The 20,986-nt window shown below is 45.9% G+C and overlaps 2 protein-coding genes across 4 annotated transcripts in view; both read left to right on the plus strand.

The window, feature by feature from the left end:
• The first annotated feature begins 3,315 nt into the window (after positions 1 to 3,315).
• On the plus strand, positions 3,316 to 11,840 carry LOC120933590 (zona pellucida sperm-binding protein 3-like). Of its 2 annotated transcripts, none has more exons than XM_040346876.1 (8): positions 3,316 to 3,831; positions 4,432 to 4,544; positions 7,908 to 8,011; positions 8,088 to 8,265; positions 8,350 to 8,470; positions 8,553 to 8,644; positions 10,770 to 10,903; positions 11,595 to 11,840. In XM_040346876.1, exons 1-8 carry the CDS (start codon positions 3,331 to 3,333, stop codon positions 11,822 to 11,824), a joined length of 1,473 nt encoding a protein of 490 aa, XP_040202810.1. In that variant the 5' UTR covers positions 3,316 to 3,330; the 3' UTR covers positions 11,825 to 11,840. The 2 variants fall into 2 exon arrangements, with proteins under 2 accessions (XP_040202810.1, XP_040202811.1); XM_040346877.1 differs by having other exon boundaries at positions 11,607 to 11,840.
• A 6,594-nt stretch (positions 11,841 to 18,434) lies between these two features.
• Positions 18,435 to 20,986, plus strand: part of LOC120933589 (zona pellucida sperm-binding protein 3-like) — a 62,246-nt gene continuing 59,694 nt past the window's right edge. Inside the window, exon 1 of one of the 2 annotated variants that reach the window (XM_040346875.1) lies at positions 18,435 to 18,974. In XM_040346875.1, the coding sequence (XP_040202809.1) occupies positions 18,474 to 18,974 (501 nt within the window). In that variant the 5' untranslated portion in view covers positions 18,435 to 18,473. The remainder of the gene's footprint in view (positions 18,975 to 20,986) is intronic. The other variant, XM_040346874.1, reaches the window with a different exon arrangement.

The raw sequence follows: 20,986 nt of genomic DNA on the forward strand, positions 1-20,986 counted from the left end.
GGTAGCCCCAATGTAAGAGTGCATCAGGTATGTTTCAGCCAGAAAAGGGAGCTTGCCATTCAGTGAGAGCGTACACCCTGTGTGTAATACACTCTACTAATATTTGTGCCGATCCTGACTGTAATCGAGCCCCCAAATCAGGTAAAGACAAGTTTCTGACAACTCCTTTATTAAAAATTTGATGTCCCTGTGGTAGCTCCAACGTTGATCACTATGTCCGCTGACCCGATTAAAAAAAACACTCCTACCCTGATGAAGGTTCCCGCCCTTCTGACAGTTCTTATATAGCTATTGGATGTGGCCAAACAGTTATGTCAACCGGAGACCCCACCCCATGTGACATCACTGCCTGGGCATGATGAGTTAGTGATGTTGCAAGGGACGGGGTCTCTGGATGATATTACCACACCCCATACTATATAAGAATTGTCAGACACCGGCACTGCCAAAACGGTGGGAGACTTTATTGTTGTGTTTTTTTGTGTCGGTGACAGTTATCGTGATTAATGTTGGAGTTATCATGGGGGACATTTTTAATGAAGGAAGGACTTGTCAAAAACTGTCTCCTGTTTTTCTTATACTAAACTTTATTTTTGGGTGAATGGGTAGGGGTACTATGTACCCCATATTCATTCGTATAGGGGGGTTGAAATCTAAGGGCTCCCTTGTTAAAGAGGGCTTCCAGATTCTGATAAGCCCCCTGCCTGCAGACCCCCACAGTCCAGGATCTTGGGGAAGATGGAAAAGAAAAAATTGCGCTAACAAAACAATGAATCAGTTAAGTGAATAAATACGGAGGCAGCAATAGCGTGACCTAACACAAAATACTGAAGAAAAAAAAAAAAATTGCGCCAACCAAGTAATAAGCAATAAAGTCCTTTGTGTATCCACAAATAAATAATCAAATTAAAAAAGAAAGAAAAAAATCGCACCAATATAAGTGCAAATAGGTCCTTAATACATGCACATATGCAATATTAGAGTCCAAAACGGTGAAATCCAGGACAAACAACACCCAGTGTGAAGATGATAACATAAACGTGATCCGCCACCACATTGACTGAGGCTTACCAAAAGGGGAAGATGTCCTTGTCCCTATCAACATGCGGAAAAACTTCTTTGGGGTGGGGTGGGAGGCAGGGCCCCCCATGTTGAGGGCATGTGGCCTAGCATGTTTCAGGGCGGTGCCTGTCAGGCTGTATGCTCAGATATGGGTTTGGTATGGTTTTTGGGGGACTCCACTTTTTTTTTTACATATTGGCGTATGGTTCCGCTCAAAATCCATACCAGACCTAAGGGTGTGCTCATTATGAGGGTCTCCTGCCATCCACATGAAGTGTTTATAGCACTGCAGACCTAGGTTGTCCATTATCAGGGGCTTCCATCATTCTTTCCCTGAGTTCCCAGATCTGCGCATCGGTTGTGCCCAACATGTGGGGCTCTCACCATTCCTGTGCTGAGTTCCCAGGTATTCATAGCTGCTGTGTTCATTATAATAGGCTCCCACCATTCTTGTGCTGAGTTACAGGCCTGAGCAGTCTGAACACTTGTGCCCATTATAAGGAGTTCACACCTCCCCTGTGCTGAATTCCCAGGTCTGCACACCTGTTGGGTCCACTATAAGGGGCTCCCGCCATCCACACAAAGATTTTCTGGCTCTGGAGACCTATTTTGTCTATTATCAGGGGGCTTCCATCATTATTGCACTGAATTCTTAGGTCTGCATACCTGTTGAGGACATTATAAGAGGTTCCCACCATTCTTGTGCTGAGTTTCCAGGTACTCCCTGCTGCAGTGCTCATTATGAGGGGTTCCCACCATTCCTGTGCTGAGTTCCAGGGCTAAGCAATGGTTGTGCCCATAATGAGGGGCTCTGATAATTCCTGCACTGAGTTCCCGTGTCCGTACACCTGTTGTGCCCATTATGAGGGCCTCCCACCATTCCTGGGCCGAGTACCCAGGTATTCACAGCCACTGTGCCCATTATGAAGGGCTCCCGCCATTCTTGTGCTGAGTTTCAGGTCTGAGCAGTCTAGACACTTGTTGTGCCATTACAAGGTGTTCCCACCACTCCTGTGCTGAGTTCCCGGGTCTGAACACCTGTTGTGCCCATTATAAGGGACTTATAACACCTGTTGTGCCCAATATAAGGGACTCTGCTCTAATCAGGTGCTTCCAAAAAATACCACGCCACTGTAGTTCAGGCTTATGGTGCCCGATAAAGGGCTGGGCATCTGAATAGGAGGCGGCAGCAGCGACCATAAATAGAGAGGTGTCAGCAGAGAGGGGGCAGCGCCCATGCGCCCCTTATGGACGCACTGCCACTGACCAGCAGACAGATTTTCTTATCTGGACAATCAATGAAAATGGAGGCAAAACACAACAATGCAATGCCACTATCTATGTTATAACTACACAAGACTGCTAGCATATTCACAATGCAGAATGTGAATCCAGTTGAAGGGTCTATTCCCATATTGTATATGTTCATAAGTATTTTTTGATGTGCACACATGGCAATGCAAGAGTTTTCTGTTGGGTGCACTCATAGACATGAATGGGTGGGCACCCCATAGCGCATACAACACATGTTGCTGCAAACAGCTCAGCAATAGGTACAGAACCATGTGAATGAGCCCTAAGACTAGAGCTACACAGGAGAGTTTACAAACCCAATCCTGCCAACAACATCGCTAGCTGTTAATCGCTAGGACTAGCAAATGATCACCAATGTCAGATTTACATTGTTGTTCTGCCATTCTGAATGGCACCCCAATGTGCCTTGCTAATGCACCTTGTTTATTTAAAATTGGTACAAATATAATGGGCAGCCTAACAGAAGGAACTTTGGCACATGTGCATTAAACACGCCCCCAAATATAAAAATGTGCCCTGAAATATATCGCCCCCTATGGTATAAGCTACACTGGTGGTATTCAGTAGCATCTTGTAGCTTTCAATTGCACATGATTGAAACATCGATCGGTCATGTGAGATTATGCTAATGCATGTTGGTTGTATAGTGTACTCCATGGAGAGACATTTGTATCATCAGTTTTTTGATCACTTGCTACTCCTAGTGATTAATCCATAACAAATATAGTAGCGGGACTAAGCTACTGAAATTCTCCTGTGTAGCTCCACTCAAATGAGGTGACTGTCAGCAAGTGGTTAACTGTCTCAGCATCAAGAGATCAACCATGTTTTTCTGAGGCAGCCATTTGGGTGTGGTGATGAATTGCCCCAGCTGGGGTATTAGTGACTGGTGGGAGGGGTATAAAGGGCAGCCCTTTCTTCCTGCCTCATTGTGCTGTTGGTCTTGCAGGCAGGATGGGTCTAGCAGTGAGGAACTGCTGTAGTTGGCTGTTGCTTTTGGCCGTGGTTTATGGACCAGGGTTTGGATGTAGTGGGGATGGAGCCTTGGTGAGACATAGGCGCCAATCAGACTGGTGGAGGAATAACCAGCGAGTTGTACCTGGCCAGAGTCAGGGGTCTTCTAGAGGGGGTTCTGGAGGGACTTACCCAGGCACTAATGCAGTATATGGGTTTGGGGCTTCTAGAGGTGGGGCTCAGAGGGTTTCAACAGGTGGACGTGCTGGTGGGATGCTCCGCCAGCAGCCCCCGACTGTAATTTCATCTAGTTCCCCCATCAGTGTCCAGTGTGAAGAGGACCGCATGGTGGTCAGTGTCATGATGGATTTTTATGGGAACGGAAAGCTGGTGAAATCGTCTGATCTGAGCCTGGGACCCCAAGGCTGCAAGCCCAACACCCAAAGTGCTGATGAAGTTATCTTCCAGATTAGTCTGCAGGACTGTGGCAACACTGTGCAGGTAATCCTCCACACTTAACCCACTTATTTATTTTAGTTCCAACTGTATTTGCTTCAGTAAACTAAAACCTGGTTGCTATGGGATATTGCACTTTGCAGTGCCATCTTTAGACCTATGTGTGTGCTGCTGATCTTGTTCACATTTACAATGGGGGGGGGGGGGGACAATGATGTGGGGAAAACAGCCTAAGCACGTGTGTGTGTGTGTGTGTGTGTGTGCGCTCTTCCTTCCCCCCCCCCCTTTTTTTTTTTTCCCCCAAAAAAGTGTTCAGAATGGATGTTCAGAGGCATTTGAAATGCCAAATGCTTGTAAATGCGGTAACTTACATTTAGTCACGTTTTTTTGTTTACAGGATTTTTAGAACCTGAAATCATTTTAAAGCAGACCTGTTGTAATTCTCTGAAAATGTATTACGTGGCTGTTCTGAGTTGCTAGCCTAAGTTTTTGAATTCTAAAAGGTTAATCCTCATAAGCATGATGGTTGGGTGACTAGTCTTGGCTATGGGACACATCCATTGTTTCCCTTTCTAAACAATTGATGTGCCCCTTGTCTAACTCATGAGTAGCACCGCAGTGTCTATAATCTGATCTTATCTACAGATGATGCAAGACTGGGTGATCTATGCTACCAACTTGACCTACAGCCCAACCTCTTCCATTCCAATCATCAGAACCAACCCAGCCGTGGTCCCCATAATGTGCTACTACTACCGGTGAGTCTACACTAGGATACAATGCAGGTCCTAACCATGCATCTTTCCTGGCAAAAACATTTGAACAGTGAACCGCACCCCTGTCAGGTTTTCTGCTTCTGTCCCAATTCAAGACCTTCCCCTTCACTTCCTGTTTTGACAAATAAAACTGAGAATCTCTTGACTTGCCACTGCAACAAGTGTGTCCATTGTGCCGATTGCCTCCTAGGCCTCTTTTACCACTCCAAAAATGTTTGGGGATTTCCCTTGGGTTCATTCCTGATGGTAACTAATCTGATTATTGGGTAAGGATGGGCTCAGGTGTGTTCGAAAGACGCATGCCAGGAAGTCGGCACTGCACAGCGCTAATAAGAAGCAGTGAGACATTGTCTGGCTGCACAGATCAGGGAAATGTCTCACTACTTGTGATCAGGGGTGTCGGGAGGGGGTGGCGGGTGAGATGGAGCCCTGAATGTGACCCTGAATAGCCCAGAGACTCATAATTTCATGTCTCCATTGTTGGCCCCGAGCGAGCGCCGGGACTGATCTGATCCCAGGTGTGGCCGGGTGCCATAGCAGGTCCTGCCTTCTGGAGCCTGTGGGACGTCCATCATAGGCGTTGCGCAGGCTCCAGAAGGCGGGAATAATAATGTGGCCGCCGCGCCACATCAGCGTCCGGGCGGGTGGCTCTCCTCTCGTCAGCTCCTCCTCTGACTGATGGAAGGACTGACTGGCTGTTGTGACACCATGGCTGAGGTAGGTCAGGTAAGCCACGGCCCAGCCAAAAAAAGCCTGCATCATACACCCACTCCCGTTTTCTGGCCTTGTACTTTGGGCTGAAGCCCTCCCTTTTTTTACCAACTAGCAACGCCCCTGCTTGTGATTAGCGCTGTGCAGTGCCGACTTCCTGGCTTTGCACATGCAGCTTCCGAACATGCCTGAGCTCATCCTTATTGGGGGTACAGACAGTAAAAAAAAACTGATGGGCCTCAAGCCTTCTAAGCTATCAAACTTGTGGCCTATTCACTTATCGGTTGTGGGGTCAATGCCCCCCTACCAAACGGCTGAAGGCTGTGCACCACAACCCAGAGGTTTGGCTTATATCTGGTTGTATTGGCAACCCATTTGGTTATACGTGTCTACCTTGACCACTGCTGGTGTCATCTGGTGATATTTTTCATACTCCAATAAACTTTACTCGGTGCCCATGTGGGGTGCAGCCGTTTCTTATTTTGTATTGGCAAACCATTTTGATACTAAAGTCTAAATGGGTCCATAAGTCTTTGCTTTTAGGTACTGAGCTCCAGCTTGGTCTGTACTGAAGTAGGTATTTGTAGACATGTAGCCTGTACCTACAACTTGGCATCTCTACTGCAGTGATCAGCAATGGCCTCTGTTGGGCAAAAGTGTGGTAGTGAAAGGATCATCATTGACAATGATGGGATACCATTAGGTGGCTTTAGCGAACATCATGGCAAAGATTGCAGTGCTCAGTTCTTCATCTGTATTCTCCACTTTCCTTGGTGTAAGAGTGACCCTAGTAACCTGGACTAGATGTTGAGGTAATATGAATTATAATTTGAGGATGGATATGCTTTTGCTCACTCGCATTTAGAAGTACAAGCTTCAGGGATGTTGTACTATATCTGGCATTGCTATCTTGCTTTCCAGCAAAAGGAAGAAGCCAGTTTGAGCTACCATCCTTCATATTGGTTATGTCAGTAACTTGCTAGATGTTGGTTGCAGATTACAGGTTGTCATCTTGGTAACAAAGTTGGCAATGGCAGCTACCATGATGCTGTTTGTTTCTTTTTAAAAGTGACAATTAACCACTTGCCTACAGAGCACTTGCACCCCACCTCTGCCCATGGCATCTTTCAGCACTGTCACACTTTGAATGACAAAGTCATGCAACGCTGTACCCAAATTTAAGCCTTATTTTCTTCACACAAATAGTGTTTTCTTTCGGTGATATTCACTGCTGAGGGTTAATTGTTTAAATTGTTTGGTAATTTTTTTTTTTTTTTTTTTTGTAAGTAAAAGCGCAGATTACTAGCATCTGTGGTTACATGAGTAGCGCTCCTTTTACATTCAGAAAGGGCACTACGCTAAAGTTATTGGGAGAAAGAGAGATAAGTTGCTCTCATTCTTAATTTTGTTAAATTTGGTTGTCGCCAAATCCTGGATTGTCCTGTGGGTCAGTCTGTGCGTCCAGAGATACGGTCTCATCTCTGGACGGCAGATGGCATCAGAGGGATCCAGGCGGAGCCGCTTCTTCCCAGCAGCCAATGAGTTGAGCCTCGCTGTGCATGCTGGGAGGGGGTATTTCTGTGGCGGAGGCCATTGTTCTGGGTTCTTCGCGGCTTCCAGGTGCGGCACCCACCTTTAGGGTGTGCGCACATCGCGGGCCCCACCACTATGGCCTACTTGGCCTGGGGTCGCACGCTACGCAGAGTTCCAGAATCTGGGGCCTCCTGGCCTGGAGCAACTGATGCCACAAAGGGGTCCCAGTGACTTACTGAGTCCCCACTTCTACGGAGGAGATCCCAGGCTGTTTGCCGTTCGGTGGGGGATCGGTTTGAGGAAAACCCAGAGGCAGGTTATCCAAAAGGGCTTGAACAAACCATCGGGGATCTGGTGACCGGACATTGACAAGTACACTTACACTGTCAACCCTGACGTGATCTATTGGCAGGATTCGCTCTGCTGTTCACATTGTCAGCATTGAGCCTGTGGCAGAGGTTTCATCTGGCATCCTAATTTAATCAGAGCCAGGTCTGTGGCAGAGACTTGTTCCTCCCAACAACCTAAAGTGACACCCTGGCTGCCAGGCCTGTGGCAGAGGTCTGTCCGGGGGCACTTTACCCACTCTGGCTAGAGTGGCGACGTATCGTTACAGCTGTAGAGAAGTAGGACTGCTTTTCCTTATCCAAGGCCTGATACCGCAAAGTTACTTCATTTCATCAACCTTTCCTGTCTACCTCAAGTTGATGTTGGACCAAGAAATAACTTAATCTACTGACTGGACATTCAATTACTGCTCTACTCACTACCGTCACCCCTAGACATCACATAGAGGTAACTTAATACGCCGATCCCAAAACAATCAGCGGCTCATGAGGGGGTAGCGCTACACATGTGACTGGCTGCGATTAGACACAGTCGATCACATGGTTAAAGAGCCGCGGCTGTTTACAGCGATCGGTCATGCCATGTCCTAGCAACACGGTGCAGTCGCGCTGCGTGCCTGTTTTGGGATGCTGTCATATGACGGTGTCCCAGAACAAGAGCCTTTTGACGGCGGGCAGCAAGTGGTTTAAACAGTTAATATGGATCTCTGGAATTAACATGATTTCGTTACTGACACTCCTGTTCTCTGTATAGGCATGCCAATGTAAGCAGCAAAGCCATTGAGCCAACATGGGTTCCATTCAGCACCACAGTGTCCATAGAAGAGAGGCTGTCCTTCTCCTTGAGGCTAATGACTGGTGAGTTAAGAAAATAATTGGGAGGGGGGGGGGGTGTTGTCTGAACTTTACATGTAATCCCCTGTCTTGTCTATAGAGGACTGGAGTGGCCCTAGAAGTTCTCCCATCTATCAGCTTGGAGATATTCTTTACATAGAGGCCTCTGTGGACACTCAGAACCATGTTGGGCTGATCCTGTATATTGACCGATGTGTGACCACCATATCTCCTGATCCCACCTCTGCTCCTAATTATGGCCTCATTGAAGAAAATGGGTATGGGGTGTTTTTTTCCTGGTGGGGGTTGTGGGGTTGTTTGTCGCCATAATGACCTCACTCTTAACTGACCGTTTTCTACAGCTGTCTAGTTGATGGAATGCAAGATGACTCCTCTTCAGCCTTCATCACCCCGAGGGTTGAGCCAGACAAGCTCCAGTTCACAGTGGATGCTTTCCGATTTCTAGGAAATGATGCCTCTCTGGTGAGGACAGTTTGCATTGACTGATACAGATGGGGGTGCCTTGTAAGAACTGATAACCTAATTTAAATACTTCCCAATCCAGATCTACATAACCTGTTACCTGAGAGCTGCTGCAACCACCCAGGTCCCTGATGCCATGACCAAGGCCTGTTCCTATAGCAAAGCCACACAAAGGTGAGATGGTAACTTAAAATGGTTGCTTGTGGTTCCATGGATTATTGCACACATTTGTGGTACTGTGTCTAGAACAATGACTTTGTGAACCAATAACCTGGTGGATTTCTGAAATAACGGGTATAAACAGCCGATTTTTTAATGGGGAAATTGGCCAGCCATCATTGTACATGATATGGAGAAAAAAACATCCATGGGCTAATAATACCTGTTGCCAGCATGATCCATATGGTAGCATGTGTTTGCTTTTTAGGATAAACACCTTGGTGTTTGCACTTCCCAACAAGAGGATTAGACCCACCCCACATGCACACTGGATGGTTTTAAAGCTGCAGTTTTTTTTATCTCCTGGTAGTGGGGGCAGTTGGTGATGGAATATTCAGAGTCCGTCAGTGCAGTTCCCTTCATATCAGTTCCCTATTTCAGTCATGCCCCCTCTTCTCTGTAATTGGTGCCCCTTTTACACTCTGCCTCCCTTGCAGTCCTAGCCTTGGCAGGGCAGAGGCAGGTTTCAGCCTGGCCAACAGGGTCACCCACCTGGCCAACAATGTCATCCTATCGGGGGCAGGAGGAGCTGCAGATCAGGAGGAGATGTTAATATGATCCAGAAGACGGCCATTGCCGCATGGCATTAGGGGAGTGGTGACTGCTGTCAGGCCATGGTCGCCACTTGCCTGCCATTGTGCAGCCCAGTCATCAACAGGCCGCAGACCAATAATGTTCTGGGTGTTGGAGACCCCTGCATTAGCTGCCTCTTGGGGCATGCAGCCATGTCTAGAAACAACCATTTGGACATAAGCTTCTCTTAGCTGTTTGTTATAATTGCCTATGCACTTCTTTCTGGATTGGGGAAGAGGGTTGGTAAAGCAAAATAGATTTAGGAAAGGGCAAACCTGGGTGGGATGCTAAACCTGTGTTTCTCTACTACTTTGTCTTTCCAATGCTTAAAGGCAACTGCAGAAGCTAATGGTTTTTAGGCAGACCTGTAATGTGGTCAATCGGAACTACATTATGCTTGCTTCTTATTAGTGTAAAAACATACACTAAGCCCAGTTTCAAGATTTAAAAAAAATCTTTCGGTTCCTTAACTGGTAATTAAAGGCATCTACAATGGTGTCAAATGGCTGCTGCCCCACTGATGCCTGCCTCCTTCAACCCAGAAGTTTATGCACCTGTCATCTCAGTGAAAGTGTAGCTATTGGCCAATCTGACAGTGAACTGCTGTGATGTGTATGCTGCTCCTAGTCCATCCACAGATGCCACATGATCAAAACCTTGATCACATGAACACTGGTGGACAATCTTTTAGGGAAGTAGAGCATGCATGAGGCACATACCTCCCAACTGTCCCTGATTTGGCGCAATGTCCATCTGTCCCTCATTCTCATTTGTCCCTCATTTTGGTCTGATCTATATAGTTTTTTTTATATAAAATGAACTTTTTATCTATCAAAGAGGTTTAGCGTTGGGGAAAACATTCATCTGATTTCTAAATTGCTGCATCTGTAAATTCCAAGAGCAATATAAAGGATTAGTAGTGGTAAAAAAAAACACTTGTGGGTTTAACTAATCTTGTACAAAAAAAAACAATTCTCCTTGAAGGGAGCGTGGCAATGGGTGTGTCCTATGCCTGCATACTTTTTCTGATAGGTGTCCCTCATTCCCATTTCAAAGTTGGGAGGTATGCATGCCTAATGGGGCTTTCATTTGAACAACTTCATTGTTCTAGCTATGCTGGTTTCATATGCAATTTACTAGTTTCACTGCAAAAATCGGGTCCAGGGATTGTGATGAATATAATGTCTCAGAAAATATCAGGTCTCTGTGCTACAGAGGTCATGCATTAACCTGTATAGTGTCATTTATTGAGTACAAATTATAAGGAATGGGGGGGAAATCCTGTATTGCCAACACATGACGCCATGAAACTACATGATCTATGCACTCGTGAAAGTAAGCTTTATAATGCCTTTTAATAAAAGCATATCTTAAGCACTTGTTGCTGTAGCTCAAGTGCACTATTGCATCTGGTAGGCATTGGCCCCAAATGCTAATCTACAGCATTGGTTCACCAGAACTTCAAGTCTTGCTTCTAAATGTAGACTTGTCTAATTGTCTTCTCTAGTTGGTCTGCAGTTGAGGGCCCCAGCAGTATCTGCCAGTGTTGTGGTACAGGCACCTGCAGCAACCCTACTGCTCTGGTTTCCGGAGGAAGGGGCAGATTTGGAAGGCCAAGAGGCAAGAGGGACGTCTTGGATGGTGAGTTATTAACTGGCAGCTGCTAGCTACAATGTTATGAATGTAGGTGATCTCTAGATGTCTCCTAAAGAACATTAAGTGGTATTGGAGTAACTTTTGACATGACTTTCAAATTGTGCTGTAAAGAAAAGGGATGCGCTATTTACCTAAAATGATAAAGTCCATAATGAGCATAAACCATGGGGGGGGGACTTAACCCAGAAAGGAACGACTCGCCATAGTGTGGAGGTCAATTTGACATTCATTAAAAAATGTAATGCACAAGTCTAAAGGCCGGCTATAGTGTAAACTCCCATCCTTCCCTGAGTTTTGTCCCAAACTGAGGTCCTGGTGCACGGGTGGTGTTCTGACTTGCCACATTAAATGACATATGCAACTGAAGCCCCGCCTTGATCTGAAAGGGGGGGTGGGGGTAGACTACAAATTTGCCATAATAGGGGGGGGGGAGGAAACTATTACCTACTAGAATGGGGAACCCCCCAACATCTCATACCACAACCTAGGATGTTAACCCTTAGTTTCATCCCAATTCTGTTCAATATTGATTGAACAACTTTAGGACTTGAAGGTCTAAAATGGGTGCTAACTTCTGTACATTTGTGTAAAAGCTAGATTGTTGACTGCAAGTTCTTACATTTCTGTACAATTCCATGCAGTTTGTCTATTGACCTCTCACTTTTCTCCTGTTAAGAACCCCACACAGAAGAGGGACAAACTGTGACCACTCTGGGACCTCTGCTTGTGATTGGACCTTCACAAAGGGATGTTTCGGCTGCAGTGACGAGGGAAGAGTCTGCCCCTGCGGAGCTCTGGGTGTTGGTGGCTGTCGGATGTCTTAGTCTTCTTGTTGTCATAGTGTGTGCAGTGTTCATTGGGAAATCTCTGAAAAAGCCACATTATGTGCTGTCTGTGAAAAAATAAACTCATTTAATCATCCTATTGACTTCATTTTAATGCTATGAGCTTGCAAGCCTGAAATGGACTGCTTACTATTGGTATACAGGTATTTTCCTGGGTCCCTAGCTTCGTCTAACATGCTCAAAAGGCATATACCTAGTTCCATCGGCATCTTTGGCCTAAAGATGCAGTTGATAGTAGAGACAACCCCCTGACAATATCAATGGAGTCTGGGCATCTCCATAACGTGTATTAAATTTGCCGGGCACTCATTACATCTAGGGCATAGGGTTGTGTCTCTAAGCTTCCATTGAAATAGCCTCTCGGGTGTATATGTCCTATGTTAGATTTTTGCATAGGGCATAAAATTAATGGGGACTGCTGATGGTACTGCTGCCCATTGGTCATCTGATATAGACCCCCCCCCCCCCAAAAGTCTTGTACCCAATGTGTCCTCCTTTCTTGGAACTTATTATAAATTATACCATATTGTGAAATGAGACCATGGTTAGTATTTTTATCCAGTAGTGAGATTTAGGGATGGTCCCGATGTTTGAGTCCCATGTAAGTTTGACTCCAACATCTGGCATTTGTTTGTTCTACCAACCAACATATGGGCACTCGCAGCAAGTTTGCCAGCCAGAGCTCCCCATATTGCACTGTTAAATCACAGTGCATTTGATGGCTGCTGATTGGCCAACTAGGGCTGCTGCTTACATGGTGGCTGTATATGTGAATGAAGCTGTGAGTTAAACATGGAGTCTCCCCAATCCATACCAGGCCCTTTGGGTCTGGCATAGACTTTAAGGGGATCTCCACACAAATGGGTATCGGTACACTGACTTTTTTTTGTAGTGGGTACAAAGGAAAAACCACAACTTTTTTTTTGACAATTCCTTTTATTAAAGTGTCCTGCGATGTTGTTGTCGGTCTTCAATCAGGCCACCTACTGGACCCGAAAAATTAAAGCTCCGCCTCTGGGAGGCCTCCCGGTGACTGCTGTCACTTGGCTTTCACAGCTGATATAGGCAAGGGTGGCCCCTACTGATGTCATGAAACAGAGGGGGTGGGGTCATCCAGTTACATTAGCGGGTGGCCTGGCACTTGCCTATATACGATCTGTCAAAACATAATGGCAGCAGGAAGCTTTTTTTTTTAGGGGTACAATGTACTCGATGCCGATTCACATAATGAGGGGGGGCCCCTTGTCAAAGGGATTGCAGATTCCCATAAGCCCCCAACAAGCGATGGCCAGGGTTCTCAGGAATAGCCTCTTTTCCCCATCAATGTGGGGACAATGTGCTCTGGACTGATGCAGGGGGGACCCCATACAGGGTTTTTTTTTTTTTTTTTTTTACACGTTTATATTGATGGGAGTCTGCAATACATTACAGCCATGAGCAAGTAGTTTAAATTTATATACATAACTTTTTTTTTTCCTTTTAGAAATGAAAGTTTGCTGCTGCACAGTAAACCGTGAGAAAGATGTGCCACTTTACAGCCCCCCCGGTACGATAGTTAAAGGAATATTTTTATTGTTTCACTATAAAATCACGGCTCCTGGGGGAGATATTTTTTAATTTTTAAAACTTTTTGCATGTCCCCTGGGGCAGTACCCGAGTCACCAAACACTTTATGGCAATAACTTGCATATAAGCCTTTAAAATTGGCACTTTTAATTTTTCATGTCCCAAAGACTTTATTGGGTTTGCAACTTTTTTTGCCAGTTTGCGGTGTTCTGGTGCGACTGGAATCGGGGTGTTCGTCCCATCCTTAGTGGTATTTATAGATTTATTACATTTAAGTTCATGGCAACGGCCTGCGCCTGTATGGCGACAATCTTTGGTATGGGCTTCCATATTCCATACTTAATTGTACAAAGGTCTTTCTGAAATAATTGTGTTATACCTCAGACACTTCCAATTTCATTAATTCCCCATAACTAATGTCATCCCATATTGGCAGTGCCGGCCCTACCATGGGTCCCGAGCGGCACTTTCAGGGGGGTGGCAAACTGACGCCCAAAAGCAGTGGCAGAACTGCCATCCATCAGCCAGCCCATTCTGCTGCGAGGTGACGGCAGCATGTGGGCAGTACACTCGCCCAGGGGCATCATCTCTCTGCTGCCTGACTTCACTCTGGAACACAGCAGGTGGCACTGGCAAGTGAAAAGCCGCACTGTGTCAGGTGATGTCATGGCAAGTGACAATCGGCAACGTGTGGCAGGTGAGTTGCTAGGCGAGTAATGAGAGGATCCGCATTGACAATCGTAGGATTCCTTAAGTCTGTAGTCTCTTCTCCACTACTGGTGGCATTCATATGTAGCGGCAATGCAGGTGAAATCAAAGGGAACCTCATTCCTCGGTCAGAGGCAGCATCAGATTAGATGCTGGTGTATTTGAGGCAATCTTGGGTCAGGCGGTTTATCAAGACCCTGGGTTTGGCGCACATTTTCCTTGTGGATAAAGTAGGGACAGGTCACCTGTCTCACAGTGCTTGGCATCAGGAAGAGGTTTCAGACAAGTAGAGACGCACCAGTCATACTGGAACCCCAATTCCACTTGGGTGTGGCCTGGCCAGGCTGAATTCAGCCCCTAGAGAAATGCTGTCAACACACCTGAGACCTACAGCTACTACTGCAGTCAGTACTACTCTGAAAACTAGGTTAAGAGAATTGAGACAAATATGTGATGGAGGGGCAGCAGGATAGTGAGGCGTCTGTACCCAGTGTACAGTTCCTAAACTTTGCTGTGAATTGGTGCCAGGAAATGGACACAAGGCCTTTTTAGTGGTAACTGAATGGAGGTTTACTAAAACTAGTGCACACAATCTGGTGCAGCTGTGTATAGTAACCAACCAGCTGATAGGTTGTCAAAGACTCAATTGAACATGCTTGGGTTAGAAGCTGGTTATGCACAGTTTCACCAGTTTAGGTAAATCTCTCCCAATGTATTGGTACGGATTTGAGTAAGGCCCGGTTCACACTGGTGCAACATGCGCTCCGACTTTGAGAGCACATGTCGTATGACATATAAAATCAATGTTTCCCAATGAGAGCCGTCTTAACTGGACTGACTTTTGAAAAGGTTCCTGCACTACTTTTGTTTGACTTGGGTCCAATTTCAGCCCATTGCATTTAATGGAAGTCTGATCACCATTTTAACTGATCCAACTTGCAACATGTGTTTAGAGGCAATGTAAAATGAATTGGGAAAAAAGACCAGACCCTTTATCCGAATATGCAGCCTGGCAGGCGAGGAAAGGGGGGGCGGCCCCCCCATGTGAATGAGTAGGGGGTATATAGTACACCTACCCATTCACCCAAAAAAAGTATAAGAAAAATAGACAGTTTCTGACAACTCAGAGAAAGAGCCAGAGGTGAATATGGACTTTAATTTGGTAGCCACCAGTAGACCCAAATGAAAAAGAGCACTCAATAGAATAAAAATCTAATTTATTATATAATCATGGTAAAACCATTATGTAAGAACAGACATAGAAAACAAGTATTTCAATGTATATACATGGTATTGTCCCAAATGTGTCTTAGACCTCGTACACACCACAGTACATTTTCGATGAAAACAGTCTGCGGACCGTTTTCATCGGACATGTCCGCTCGGAGATTTCGGTCTGATGGCTGTACACACCATCAAACCGAAATCACCGACGTTCTCTATCGCGCGAGTTCAATGCTTCCACACACATGCGTCGAATCAATGCGACGCAGGCGCGGGATTTCGGTCCGCTGGTTAGACGTACTAACCAGCGGACATGTCCGACGGACAAGTTTCTTAGCATGCTAAGAAACTTTTGTCCGCTGGAAATCTGTCCGCTAGCCTGTACATGCGATCGGATCTGTCCTCTGAAACTGGTCCGTGGACCAGTTTCAGCGGACATGTCCGGTCGTGTGTACGAGGCCTAAAGGGAACACAAGAGAACCTGAAGGTATACCCATAGATATGATGGACTCTGTGGTGGGTCTATAGAGAAGGTCCTACATATCGGGGCAAACATCGAGGAACTCAGAGTACCGAGGGATTGCTATATATTTCACTTTGCAGCTTTCTTAGAAGATCCTATTGTTACCAGATTGCAGTTGAGAAACATGGAACACACTCTACTAATATTTATGCCGATCCTGACTGTAATAGAGCCTCCTTAATCAAGTAAAGACAGGTTTCTGACAACTCCTTTATTAAAAATGTAATGTCCCTGTGGTAGCTCCAACGTCGATCACTATGTCCACTGACCCGATTAAAAAAAAAAAAACACTCCTACCCTGACGAAGGTTCCCGCCCTTCTGACAGTTCTTATATAGCTATTGGATGTAGCTAGGCAGCGATGTCAACCGGAGACCCCACCCCATGTGACATCACTGCCTGGGCATGACGGGTTAGTGATTTCACAAGGGACGGGGTCTCTGGATGACATCACCACACCCCTTACCATATAAGAGCTGTCAGACACTGGCGCTTCCAAAACGGTGGGAGACTTTGTTGTTTTTTTGGGGGGTTTTTTTGTGTCGGCGACAGTTATCGTGATTAACGTTGGAGTTATCATGGGGGACATTCATTTTCAATGAAGGACGTATCAAAAACTGTCTCCTGTTTTTCTTACACTAAACTTTTTTGGATGAATGGGTAGGGGTAGTATGTACCCCATATTCATTCATATAGGGGGCTTCCAGATTCTGATAAGCCCCCTGCCTGCAGACCCCCACAGTCCAGGATCGTGGGGAGGAGGTCCTTGTCCCCATCAAACTTCTTTGGGGTTTGGGGGGGCAGGGCCCCCCATGTTGAGGGCATGTGGCCTGGCATGTTTCAGGGGGGTGCCTGACAGGCTGTATGCTCATATAAGGGTTTGGTATGGCTTTTGGGGGAATCCGTTTTTTTTTTTTTTTTACATATTGGCGTATGGTTCCCCTCAAAATCCATACCAGACCAAATGGGGGGGGGGCACATTATGAGGGGCTCCAGCCATCCACATGGAGTGTTTATAGCACTGCAGATCTAGGTTGTCCATTATCAGGGGCTACCATCATTCTTTCCCTGAGTTCAAAGATCTGCGCATCGGTTGTGCCCAACATAAAGGTCTCTCACCATTCCTGTGCTGCGTTCACCAGGTATTCACAGCTGCTGTGTCCATTATAAGGAGTTCACACCTTCTCTGTGCTGAATTCCAAGGTCTGCACACCCGTTGTGCCCATTATAAGGGGTTCACATCGCTCCTGTGCTGAATTTTGAGGTCCGTACACCTGTTGTGCCCATTATGAGGGCCTCCCACCATTCCTGGGCCGAGTACCCAGGTATTCACAGCCACTGTTCCCATTATGAAGGGCTCCCATCATTCTTGTGCTGAGTTTCAGGTCTGAGCAGTCTAGACACTTGTGCCATTACAAGGGGTTCCCACCACTCCTGTGCTGAGTTCCTGGGTCTGAACACCTGTTGTGCCCATTATAAGGGACTTATAACACCTGTTGTGCCCATTATAAGGGACTCTGCTCTAATCAGGTGCTTCCAAAAATTTCCCCGCCACTGTAATTCAGGCTCATGGTGCCCGATAACGGGTTGGGCATCTGAAAAGGGGGAGGCAGCAGCGACCATAAATAGAGAGGTGGCAGGAGAGAGGGAGCAGCGCCCATGTGTCCCTTATGGATGCATCGCCACTGACCAGCAGACAGATTTTCTTATCTGGACAATCAATGCAAATGAAGGAAAAACACAACAATGCAATGTCACTATCTATGTTATAACTGCACAAGACTGCAAGTATATTCACAATGAGGATGTGAATCCAGTTGAAGGGTCTATTCACATATTATATATGTTCATAATCATTATTTGATGTGCACACATGGCAATGCAAGTGTTTTCTGTTGGGTGCACTCATAGACATGAATGGGTGGGCACCCCATAGCGCATACAACACATGTTGCTGCAAACAGTTCAGCAATAGGTACAGAACCATGTGAATGAGCCCTAAGACTAGAGCTACACAGGAGAGTTTACAAACCCAATCCTGCCAACAACATCGCTAGCTGTTAATCGCTAGGACTAGCAAATGATCACCAAGGCCAGATTTACATCTGAATGGCATCCCAATGCACCTTGCTGATGCACCTTGTTTATTTAAAATCTGTACAAATGTAATGGGCAGCCTAACAGAAGGAACTTTGGCACATGTGCATTAAACACGCCCCCAAATATAAAAATGGGCCCTGAAATATATCGCCCCCTATGGTATAAGCTACACTGGTAGTATTCAGTAGCATCTTGTAGCTTTCAATTGCACATGATTGAAACATTGATCAGTCATGTGAGATTATGCTAATGCATGTTGGTTGTATAGTGTACTCCATGGAGAGACATTTGTATCATCAGTTTTTTGATCACTTGCTACTCCCAGTGATTAATCCATAACAAATATAGTAGCGGGACTAAGCTACTGAAATTCTCCTGTGTAGCTCCACTCAAATAAGGCGGCTGTCAGCAAGTGGTTAACTGTCTCAGCATCAAAAGATCAACTGTGTAATTTAGCCAAATGCTGAATGAGGAAGCCATTTGGGTGTGGTGATGAATTGCCCCAGCTGGGGGTATTAGTGACTGGTGGGAGGGGTATAAAGGGAAGCTTTTTCTTCCTGCCTCATAGTGCTGTTGGTCTTGCAGGCAGGATGGGTTTAGGAGTGAGGAGCTACTGTAGTTGGCTGTTGCTTTTGGCCCTGGTTTATGGACCAGGGTTTGGATGTAGTGGGGATGGAGCCTTGGTGAGACATAGGCGCCAATCAGACTGGTGGAGGAATAACCAGCGGGTTGTACCTGGCCAGAGCCAGGGGTCTTCTAGAGGGGGTTCTGGAGGGATTTACTCTGGAGCTAATGCAGTATATGGGTTTGGGGCTTCTAGAGGTGGGGCTCAGAGGGGTTCAACAGGTGGACGTGCTGGTGGGATGCTCCGCCAGCAGCCCCCGACTGTAATTTCATCCAGTTCCCCCATCAGTGTCCAGTGTGAAGAGGACCGCATGGTGGTCAGTGTCATGATGGATTTTTATGGGAATGGAAAGCTAGTGAAATCTTCTGATCTGAGCCTGGGACCCCAAAGCTGCAAGCCGAACACCCAAAGTGCTGATGAAGTTATCTTCCAGATTAGTCTGCAGGACTGTGGCAACACTGTGCAGGTAATCCTCCACACTTTATTTTTATTTTTTTTCCAACTCCATTGGCTTCAGTAAACTAAACCCTGGTTGCTATGGGTTATTGCACTTTGTAGTGCCGTCTTAAAGCGGAGTTCCACCCATGGAATTTCTGCTTTTCGGAACCCCCCCCCCCCCCTCCGATGTCACATTTGGCACCTTTCAGGGGGGAGGAGGGAGCAGATACCTGTGTAATACCGGCATTTGCTCCCACTTTTGGGCATAGGTCGCCAATGTGACCTACGCCACGTCCGACCCCTCTTCCGCCTCCCCCTGCTGTCTTCTGGGAGACACACAGGTCCCAGAAGACAGCAGGGACCAGTGGGATCACGCAGCGTGACTCGCGCATGCGCAGTAAGGAACCAGGAAGTGAAGCCGCAAGGCTTCACTTCCTGATCCCCTTACCGAAGATGGCGGCGGCAGCACCCGAGAGCCGAGGGACAGATCCACTTCGGGTGCCGACATCGTGGGCGCCCAGGACAGGTAAGTGTCCATATATTCAAAGTCAGCAGCTGAAGTATTTGTAGCTGCTGACTTAATTTTATTTTTTTTGGCGGAACTCCGCTTTAAACGTACATTTCGTTTTATATTAATGAATACCAAGCTGCCTTGATTTGTGTATTTTTAGATGTCTGGAGTTCACAAATCTCAACATTAACACGACACCTAATAAAAAGAGCACACTGTGCATTCATCTCATGTACAATGGTGCAGTGTAGAATTGCTTACCCCTAAATTATAATGAGCAAATATATATAAAATATAATATACACACAAACGCATACAAAGTGTATTGTAAAATGCCGTACATTATACATCTTGGCATCCATACAACACTGAATAATAACAGGAGACCATCTCCAGCCATATACATGTATAAATGTGCTCATCAGTACCCTATGACAAGCCGTAATAAACACACAAATGTACAAAAGTGTAATAAAAATGGTGCACATTATTAAAGCGGAGTTCCGGCCACAATTTCACTTTTTAAATATAAATACCCCTGTAATACACAAGCTTAATGTATTCTAGTAAAGTTAGTCTGTAAACTAAGGTCCGTTTTGTTAGGTTGTTACAGCATTTAGACACTTTATAAAATAGAAATTGACTGGGGCCATCTTAAGTGTGGGCATCATGAAGCCAGACTGTATGACTTCCTGGATTTCAGCCTTGCAGATCTCGCACATGCTCAGTGCTGCACAAGCAGTGTCAGATCAGGTTTCAGCACCTGTGCTTTCCAAGTCACATGATTCTTTGAGACTGGGGAGTGCACAGACTCCTGGAAAGTTACACCCACAACATTCCCAGGAGTCTGTGCGGTGTAGGTTAGGAAGCATTAAGCACCTAGGTGCAGGAAGTGGGAAGATTAACTATTCTGCCTAGCAACAACACTTTGAAGGCATCTAAAAAAAAATGTTTTTCATAAAGGACTAATTTTTTTTTTTAAAACTACTGATGTAATGTTATATTTATGGGTGGAACTCCACTTTAAAGACTGATATTCCATGGCTCTGCAAATTGGAAGATGATTTGCTTTGAGACTATTTCACTTTTCATTGTTAACCCTTGTTGCTTTTCTGTGAAGGGTACCTGTGTGTGCTGCCAACCTTGTTCACATGTACAATTGGGGGGGGACAATGATGTGGAAAGCGGCCTAAGCCTCCAATGCTCTTTTGCTGAATTTTACTTTGTTACAGGGTTTTTAAGTGTGTGTGTCTACAAGGTGTAAGGAGGGGGACCTGTGCTGCTAGGGAGTTGGAATGTTCTCGAGTAGGCTACTCAGTTAGTGAAAATGCATCTGCTTTAAGTTGGTGACAGGGTCTTTAGAACCTTAAAGCAGACCTGTTGGGGTCCTCTAAAACTGTAGTTGCATGGCTTAATCCACATTAGCATGATGGTTGGGTGACTAGTCTTGGCTATGGGACACATCCTTTGTCTCCGTTTCCAAACATTTGATGTGCCACTTGTCTAACTCATGAGTAGCACCGCAGTGT

Source organism: Rana temporaria, chromosome 3 (genome assembly GCF_905171775.1).
Source record: "Rana temporaria chromosome 3, aRanTem1.1, whole genome shotgun sequence".
NCBI classification, from domain to species: domain Eukaryota; kingdom Metazoa; phylum Chordata; class Amphibia; order Anura; family Ranidae; genus Rana; species Rana temporaria.